The sequence below is a fragment of the Salvelinus alpinus genome, chromosome 18, assembly GCF_045679555.1.
Source record: "Salvelinus alpinus chromosome 18, SLU_Salpinus.1, whole genome shotgun sequence".
NCBI classification, from domain to species: Eukaryota; Metazoa; Chordata; class Actinopteri; order Salmoniformes; family Salmonidae; genus Salvelinus; species Salvelinus alpinus.
Genome location: NC_092103.1, coordinates 4,615,181 through 4,624,948, shown reverse-complemented (window position 1 = coordinate 4,624,948; position 9,768 = coordinate 4,615,181). Strand labels below are relative to the sequence as shown.

Below are 9,768 nucleotides of genomic sequence, written 5' to 3'. Positions count from 1 at the left end.
AAGATTCTGCCTTCACATGAGGGCTGGAGACTAGTCTGACACTGCAAAATAAACTATTCACTGTCAAGACTTCATCTATTTATTGAGCTTTCATTTGTACAGTTCTGACATCTTTTTTTGCCCAAATCATTGACAACTACAAATTTAACAGTAAGCACATCTGATGCTGGAGAATATTAGATGAGGCTTCCAGGTACACTGTTTCTTAACAGGAATATACAATAGTCCCAGGCTTCAATATTCTCTCAAGGGAATCCGTCTCACCGTATGATCACTGGAACATGCCATCATAAAGCTCTGGCTCTTGGTCCCCCGATTCAATTAAAGGCACAATTCCCAGGAAAAGCTTTTGGCCTTAGGGATTTGGTCCTAAATGCAGCAGTTGGCACAGATGAATGGCAGGTGTGCTCTATATGCTTTGAATCCAAGGATTATCAGTGGACACTAACCAGTTATCATTCCCTGGTTTCCCCAATAGGGTTGTGGCAGAAACTGAGATCATGCATTCCTTATTTTCACCCCTTGTTTCTCATTGACGTACATCGATTGACAAGCACCCCTTTCCTCTTGCCTGTATTTCTTGTGAGGTGCAAAACAAAATCTAATCATGATACATAGTTACAGTATAGAGAAATGTTGACCCTCCCATAGCCAGTCCTGTCTAATCTAAACCCCTTCCTTTGAAGATGTTCAAAAAGCAATACATTGTGGAGTATAGAAACTGTACATCAATACTGTCCGAAGGAGTATGTTTGAGAATGCGAGTCCTGGCCAACACAGTAATAAACACTTGAGTAAAAATCTTGAAGACTTCATCTTACACTGGTCTCAGATAAACAATTGTGTGTAAGTTTCATATCAATGTCTTCATTACTAAAAATAGACCAGCTCACTCTGTGGCAGGGGTTCCCAAACTCAGTCCTCTGGACCCCAATGACTGCATGTTTTGGTTTTTACCCTAGCACTACACAGCTGATTCAAATCAACTATTGATCAAGTGTGTAGTTTTAAGACAAAAACGTGCACCTCTTGGGGTCCTGAGGACCAAGTTTGGGAAACCCTGCTCTATGGAATTTGAAAGTGTAGGAGGTCTGGCTGTAGAGGTCAGAAGCTGTTCACTGGTCAATGAAGTAAAAACATGGCCATGAGGACACACCCTTCCTTGTTCCATCTATAGCAGCTATTTGACCCATACACTACACAAGAACGAGTATCTGACAGGCAACCTTTCAAACGCACATGCTGGTGAATTGTTTCAATAGTTGCTATTCTTGGTATCTTTCACACTTGGCAGTGTTCAAACATGAACACTGAAAGGGGGAAATTGTTTCTAATAGTATTCTAGACAATGGGTCTAATTCCAGGCTACACCAAGGCATTTATACTCTATTGTCCCTTTGACATTAAGCTTCTTGCAGAAGGTATATCAAATGGGCATGAGCTGCCGAGGCAATATTTGAAGCAGTACTTCACAGATCTTTGATGATCAAGTCTACAGAGCATTTCTTAATTATAAGAGGGAGTGTTGACATTCCCTTGCTCCTGGACTCTTCTGGCAAAATCTCCAACACAGCATTGGAAACATAAAAACTAAAAGGCACACAGAAGAAGCATACACTAAGGGGAACCAAGTCAATTGAAATCAGGTAGAAAAACAAATTACTAGTATTGTGGAACCCTTGCCGTATTTAAGTCTTGTTTAATGTTTGTTTTTGTCTGCCCATTCCCTATGAAGTGTGGCGTCCTCAGCCTACATTTTGGGACTCCAGGACACAATAACACTGAGTCTCTTCTTTACCATGATAAGAATGGGCACTGATGGCTTCCTTGTTTAAGGAATTTGGTCACCACCACTACACAACTCCCCTTTACAAGAAGGAGACAGACACCATACACTGCATTCGGAAAGTATTCAGACCCCTTGACTTTTTCCACATTTTGTTGCAGCCTTATTCTAAAATGGATAAACAAAACATTTCCTCATCATTCTACACACTATACCCCATAATGACAAAGTGAAAACAGGTTTAAAATAGTTTGCACATTTATTAAAAATAGAAACAGAAATACCTTATTTACATAAGTATTCAGACCTTTTCTATGAGACTGGAAATTGAGATGTTTCTATAACTTGATTTGAGTCCACCTGTGGTAAATCCAATTTGATTGGACACGATTTGGAAAGGCACACACCTGTCTATATAAGGTCCCACAGTTGACAGTGCATGTCAGAGCAAAAACCAAGCCATAAAGTCGAAGGAACTGTCCATAGTGCTCCGAGACAGGATTGTGTTGGGACACAGATCTGGGGAAGGGTACGAAAAACATTTCTGCAGCATTGGAGGTCCCCAAGAACAGTGGCCTCCATCATTCTTAAACTGAGGAAGTTTGGAACTACCAAGATTCTTCCTAGAGCTGGCCGCACGGCCAAACTGATGGTCACTCTGACAGAGCTCCAGAGTTCCTCTATGGAGATGGTTGTCCTTCTGGAAGATTCTCCCATCTCTGCAGCACTCCACTCATCAGTTCTTTATGGGAGAGTGGCCGGACGGTAGCCACTCCTCAGTAAAAAGGCACAATGCAGCCCGCCTGGAGTTGGCCAAAAGGCACCTAAAGGACTCTCAGACCATGGGAAACAAGATTCTCTGGTCTGATGAAATCAAGATTGAACTCTTTGGCCTGAATGCCAATCGTCATGTCTGGAGGAAACCTGGCACCATCCCTACGGTGAAGCATGGTGGTGGCAGCATCATCCTGTGGGGATGTTTTTCAGCGGCAGGGACTTGGAGACTAGTCAGGATCGAGGGAAAGATGAACGGAGCAAAGTACAGAGAGATCCTTGATGAAAACCTGCTCCAAAATGCTCAGGACCTCAGAATGGGGCAAAGGTTCACCTTAGAACAGGACAACGACCCTAAGCACACAGCCAAGACAACGCAGGAGTGGCTTCAGGACAAGTCTCTGAATGTCCTTGAGTGGCCCAGCCAGAGCCCGAACCCAATCGAACATCTCTGGAGACCGGAAAATAGCTGTGCAGTGATACTCCCCATCCAACCTGACAGAGCTTGAAAGTATCTGCAGAGAAGAATGGGAGAAACTCCCCAAATACAGGGGTGCCAAGCCTGTATCGTCATACCCAAGAAGACTCGAGGCTGTAATCGCTGCCAAAGGTGCTTCAACAAAGTACTAAAATGTAATTTATAAAAACTGTTTTGCTTTGTCATTATAGGGTATTGTGTGTAGATTAATGAGGGGAAAAAACTATTTAATCCATTTTAGAATAAGGCTATAACATTAAAATGTGAAAAAGTCAAGGGGTCTGAATACTTTCTGAATGCACTGTATTGTGGTCATTCCTGTTATACATACGCAGTATATATAATATGACAACAATGATGGAGACACAGAGATAGACATCAAGGCAGACAGAATGGAGCCAGATAGCCGCCTTCTAGAGATCGTAAGCCTGGAAAACCGCATTATAATGCATGATTATCTTCCAAGTACAGATTTCTTTGGACAATCAAATACAGTCTGTCAGAGATCTGGTTCAGACTTCACCGCTCAATGGCAGTCAGTGAGAGGAATTGGTAGTGGTTGAGAGAAAAGACAGATCAACTGTACATGTAAGGTGAGGACAGTCCAGCTGCTTGGGTTATGTGGTTGGTTGGTTGATGTCTATGTATCAAACTAAACAGGGTGTGGAAAAAGAGTGCTTTGATTGTGTTGGAGTGCGACTTGAGGTCCAATTCTGTTAAGTCTCACTGGGCACTGGTAGGAGTCTGGTCCCAGCCTGGGTTGTGTAACTGTGGTTCTGAGTCCAAGCTGTAGGGCAGTGTCCATTCCTGTTTGGTCCAGGCATATCAGAAGTACAGAGCAGGTTCACTTCTGAAATCTGACAGAGAGGAGCTGTCTGCTGGGATGAGCTGATATATATATATATATGGAATGAAGAGCAGGGTAAGGGTGGAGAGAGAGAAATAGAGTTACTTTAGTAAATTATGTGCTGCTATGCCATTCTGATACTTTTAAAGTAACCCCACAAAAGTTGAGGTTGATGAATGAATGTGTCACATCATATACAGTACCAGTCACAAGTTTGAACACACCTACTCATTCAAGGGTTTTTCTTTATTTTTCTACATTGTAGACATCAAAATCATGTAGCAACCAAAAGTGTGTTAAACAAATCAAAATATATTTTATATTTGAGATTCTTCTAAGTAGCCACCCTTTGCCTTTATGACAGCTTTGCACACTCTTGGCATTCTCTCAACCAGCTTCATGAGGTAGTCACCTGGAATGCATTTCAATTAACAGGTGTGCCTTGTTAAAAGTACATTTGTGGAATTTCTTTCCTTCTTAATGCGTTTGAGCCAAACAGTTGTGTTGTGACAAGGTAGGGGTGGTATACAGAAGATAGCCCTATTTGATGAAAGACCAAGTCCATATTATGGCAAGAACAGCTCAAATAAGCAAAGATAAATGACAGTCCATCATTACTTTAAGACATGAAGGTCAGTCAATTTATAAAATGTCAAGAACTTTTTAAGTTTCTTCAAGTGCAGTCGCAAAAAACAAACACTATGATGAAACTGGCTCTCATGAGGACCACCACAGGAAAGGAAGACCCAGAGTTACTTCTGCTGCAGAGGATAAGTTCATTACAGTTACCACCCTCAGAAATTGCAGCCCAAATAAATCCTTCACAGAGTTCAAGTAACAGACACATCAACAGAGGAGACTGCGTGAAATCAGACCTTCATGGTCAAATTTCTACAAAGAAACCACTACTAAGGGACACCAATAATAAGAAGAGACTTGCTAGGGCCAAGAAACACGAGCAATGGACATTAGCCAGGTGGAAACCTGTCCTTTGGATGATGAGTCCAAATGTGAGATTTTTGGTTGCAACCGCCGTGTCTTTGTGACACGCAGAGTAGGTGAACGGATGATCTCGACATGTGTGGTTCCCACCGTGAAGCATGGAGGAGGTGTGATGTTGTGGGGATGATTTGCTGGTGACGATTTATTTAGAATTCAAGGCACACTTAATCAGCATGGCTACCACAGCATTCTGCAGCGATACGCCATCCCATCTGGTTTGCGCTTAGTGGGACTATCATTTGTTTTTCAACAGGACAATGACCCAAAACACACCTCCAGGCTGTATAAGGGCTATTTGACCAAGAAGGAGAGTGATGGAGTGCTGCATCAGATGACCTGGCCTCCACAATCACCAGACCTCAACCCAACTGAGATGGTTTGGGATGAGTTGGACCGCATTAAAGGAAAAGCAGCCAACAAGTGCTCAGCATTTGTGGGAACTCCTTCAAGACTGCTAGAAAAGCATTCCAGGTGAAGCTTTTTGAGAGAATGCCAAGAGTGTGCAAAGCTGTCATCAAGGCAAAGGGTGGCTACTTTGAAGAATCTCAAATATAAAATATATTTTGATTTGTTTAACACTCTTTTGGTTGCTACATGATTCCATAGTTTTGATGTCGTCACAATGTAGAAAATAGTAAAAATAAAGAAAAACCCTTGAATGAGTAGGTGTGTCAACTTGACGGGTACTGTTGCCTCACCATAACTTCCCCTGACATCTGTGTGCGCTGGAAATTGGTGTCCCCCTGGTAAACAGGGTCATCAAGCTTATGTTCCTGCCAGCTGTTAAAATCCACAGTGTGCTTGGGAATGTAACTGGACAGATCTGAAGACATAGGAATGGGGGAAAGCACAATGCAAGTCTGTAGCACATTGGTTATTTATTATACATTATTTTTTTGCACGAGCTCATGTACATGTTGATTAAAGATTGGCAATAAGCTGTGTAATGAAAAACTAATCTAATTATACTGCATGTCTACTGTTTAAATGGGGAGACATTTATGGGAGAGCAGATAAAAACGACAGATATGTTTAGTTACAACTCACTGAAAGATAGTTTTTGCCTGCTGAACCCCAGCGGTTTCTTCGTTAGGATGTAATGCTAACTCTGACCAGTAGGTGTCTCCCATGCTACATCAAACAGTAGCAGTTCAGTGCCAAACCACCATGCAGCCATTTCCAGATTACTAATACATTGTATGGAATTCATTACTTTCCTTTTCCTTATCTTACCCTCTTTACCATTAGAATATGTTTCATTTAGTCAGTTTGATTACTTTCCCTTTAACTCTGTCCTCTTCTCACTCCAATTCCATCCCCTCCCTCTCATTCTATCCGTTTCCTGCTTTCCTTTCCCCTCCCCCATTCCCTCTCTCTCTCTCACCAGTGCCATTGCTGGTGTAGCTTGGACGAGGGATGTGGATGCGGCCCACCATGCTGGGCTGATCTTCCTCCTGTCCTCCTCCCTTCCCTTCCGCCGCCGCCTCCTCATCCTCCTCCTCCTCGCTGTCCCACACGCTGCTCTCTGAGGGGTACTCATAGCTGCTCTGCAGGCTCGACTCGTTGAACGATATCTTCAGCTGAGTGGGGGGGAACGGAGAAGTCAGTCAGTGATTTAAAAACACTCAAACATAAGACTCAGTGGTGAAATGGTAGGCCTGCTGTTTTCTATGGTTCTCTTATGTGTTGAGTGCTATGAATTGAATTGATCTCCTATCAGCACTTTCAATAAGTAAGTGTACCAGAGAGAAAATGTCAGCTTCATGTTAATTCATGTACAAAGCTTAACATCATTAGGCTAACTCAATGATTGGGATTTCCCCTAGCTCTGCTTGCCACAATAATAATTTTCTTCCTCAGCACTACAGAGTCAGTTTAGTATGATAGTACTGCCACAAAAGATTCAACGCTGCAGAATTAAAAAACTACCGGTTTATTGTGCATACTGTACTTTACTCCCCGATGACAGAATAGTTATATGACCACATTGAACAATAACAAAGAATTTTGTTTCCTTATTACTGTATCATTAAATGTAATTTGGCTTTTCGCATTGTCAGGCTGGCCTACTTTGATTGGATGAATTTCAACACCAACATTATATGGTATGTGTACGTGACCCAAACTGAACCTAGTAGCCTACACAAGCACATTATCTTGAGTTATTGGGGTTACCTTGAAGGCACTTGTAATTATGAGAATATGTGCTTGACCTGCGAGTTTAATTTCCCAGTGTCGGTCTCTAGTATCATAGCACAGGGCAGGTGGCAGCGTTGCAGGGGCTGCTGGCATTGTGATTGATGGCTGGAGAGCTCGTTGTACGACATCTCCGTTTGGCACCACCCCAGCGCAGCACAAACATGCCACCGTGGGGTGAGACTTTGTGGCAACATGTTGGAGAACGTGACTATCAACTTCACAACAGCCAACCTCAATAGTCTGAAGGCTTAATGAAGCTCAAAACAACATTGACCTTTAATGGCTAATAAGCTGTGAAAATTAAGCGTACAAGTACACACACACACACAGAGTACTGCTGCGTCTCCCAAGAGTCAGCTGATGTTGGTGCTGAGGCTCTGATGTGCCTCTCTCCCCCCTTGGCTCCATCCCACTCAGTAGGCTCTAAATTGGCCCTAATCTCCATAACAAGGCCCAGCCTCAACCCCTACCCTAACTCCTTCCCCAGCTCCAACTCCAGTCTGGCCTGCTAGACGTATGGATATAGGGCAAGACAGGGACAAAGTCCCTGTGCTATCAGAGAAACCTTAATGCACACAGGCTAAGTAAGCATTCTGTCAATGCAATCACAAGACATTAGAAATGTTCTCCTCTAAAGACAGAATTCCAAGCAAATGAGCTTAGTTCTTAATCTAGATCAATATGTTATAATTTAGTCTCATCAAAATGAGAATAGGCTATATCTCATACATTCAATAACTCAGTCATTTCTCAACTTCTCAGCCCTGCTGATACTGTATGCTTGGATAAAACAAAAACCCATTGAGGCGTGCTGCCTTAACGCTGATTTAGAAACTGCTTTCATTTTCACTTGTGGTGCATTTTTCAGTTCATCATCATAATAAGCATGTGCTTTCAGAAGGGAAAGGGCATGCATTGAACTCTATTAATCTAAGCATTATAATTACAGACAGTTTTATAAATCAGTAATTTTAATTCTTTACAATTAAAATTACTTTAAAACCCAAGAAAGATGCAGATATCATATTAGGGACAAAACCAACTTGTTTTTTAATCATGTGATCTATCAAGACAGTGGATTAGTTGTGTGTTTGGCCTGGTCATGGCTGAACCAAAGTGGCAGCCGTGGCCTTCCAGTGACAAAGACCAAATGAGGAGCACAAATAATATTTTTAAGGTATTAAATCCAGTCTAAAGCCATATCACTGGAGCTCCAACCCCCCAAAAACCATCAGCTTTACAAATCAGCTTTTTTCATGTCTAAAACCCTTGCTCTCTCCCAAGTTCCCTGATCAACTTAATCACACCAAAACATTTCACCACGTGGCCCATGTCCTGCTTTAGGAGTCTATCTCCATGCCAGAAGAGTGTATGAATAAAATCAGACTAGCCACGGGGTTAGCTTCCTCTCTGTGTAGATCTGGGCTGAGATGTCAGGGCTGCCCCTCTCGCTCTGCCCACCCGTGGCTATGAAGGCCTGTATTATTCAAGAAGTGATTGCTGTCCTCTCTCTGGGCACTGAGACAGGCCAACAGAGGGCCGATTCAGGCCCCAGGCTCTTCCCATTCACCACTGCACACTTCAGCAGGACAGAGACCACAGAACCAAATTGTCTGAGTGCTCTCTCACTCCAAAAACGGGACAATGACACGGAAATGACTCAGCTGAAGAGGATTTGAGCGTTTGCTATTTGGTTTTTATGATTTTTTTCCCCTCGAGAGTAGTGAGAGTGTATCAATATAGTGTGTTGGAAAAAATTGTCTTTGTTTGCAATTCTGTCTGTGCGGAAGAGAAAGTGCACAACAGAAAGATTAACAATGCGAGAGAAGGAGCGAGACAAAGCGAGAGGGAATCAACATTTTCCAGGCCACCCAGCACGCTGTCCTAGTTTAGTAGAGGGTACAGTGACATGGTGCACATTGAGAGACACACACACGGTAGAATCTGGTAGAGTTCATCCCAACATTCTGGCAGCGGATTGGAGGTGAGCTCTGCTGTGGAAATTGGGTAGGAGCTACAGCAAGTACAAGAGTGCAGGGTTTGGGCATTTCCATTTAAAAGGACCCATGAGCACCAACATGTGAAGTTCATAGGATAATATCATATATATATATATATATATATATATATAGTACCAGTCAAAAGTTTGGACGCACCTACTGATTCCAGGGTTTTTCTTTATTTTTACTATTTTCTACAGAATAGTGTAGAATAGTAAAGACATCAAAACTATGAAATAACACATGGATTCATGTAGTAACCAAAAAAGTGTTAAATCAAAATATATTTTATTTTTGAGATTCTGCAAAGTAGCCACCCTTTGCCTTGATGACAGCTTTGCAAGAGGTTCTCCTGCTCCCTTATAATTATCCATGAATTCCTTTTTGATTGTTTTTTGTGAGAGATGTGGCCACTTTCGTTTGTTTCCCGCCGTTTTAATGGAAGTGCGTTGGGCTTCTTTTTTGCGGTAAAACCATGTGTGATTATTAGGAGGATGAGGATAATTGGCTTCAACTTGGCCTTCTATACAAACCCCCCCCCCAAAAAAGAAACCTGTTTTTTGGTCACTTTCTCATTATAAAAACAGCGATGGTGAGTTTCAAATGGTGAGATGAATGCTACATCTAGTCATGGCTTTATGTGTCCCTGCATCGGCCACAGAAAAATCTCCATGCATCCAAT

The 9,768-nt window shown here is 42.3% G+C and overlaps 1 protein-coding gene across 2 annotated transcripts in view; it reads right to left on the bottom strand.

Moving 5' to 3' along the window:
• Positions 1-63: 63 nt before the first annotated feature.
• The window catches only part of LOC139543561 (taperin-like), a 35,329-nt gene continuing 25,624 nt past the window's right edge, over positions 64-9,768 (bottom strand). The window contains exons 2-4 of one of the 2 annotated variants that reach the window (XM_071349754.1): positions 6,272-6,467; positions 5,586-5,710; positions 64-3,926 (exon numbers count right to left, since the gene is read on the bottom strand). In XM_071349754.1, coding sequence (XP_071205855.1) covers positions 3,864-3,926; positions 5,586-5,710; positions 6,272-6,467 — 384 coding nt within the window. In that variant the 3' untranslated portion in view covers positions 64-3,863. The other variant, XM_071349755.1, reaches the window with a different exon arrangement.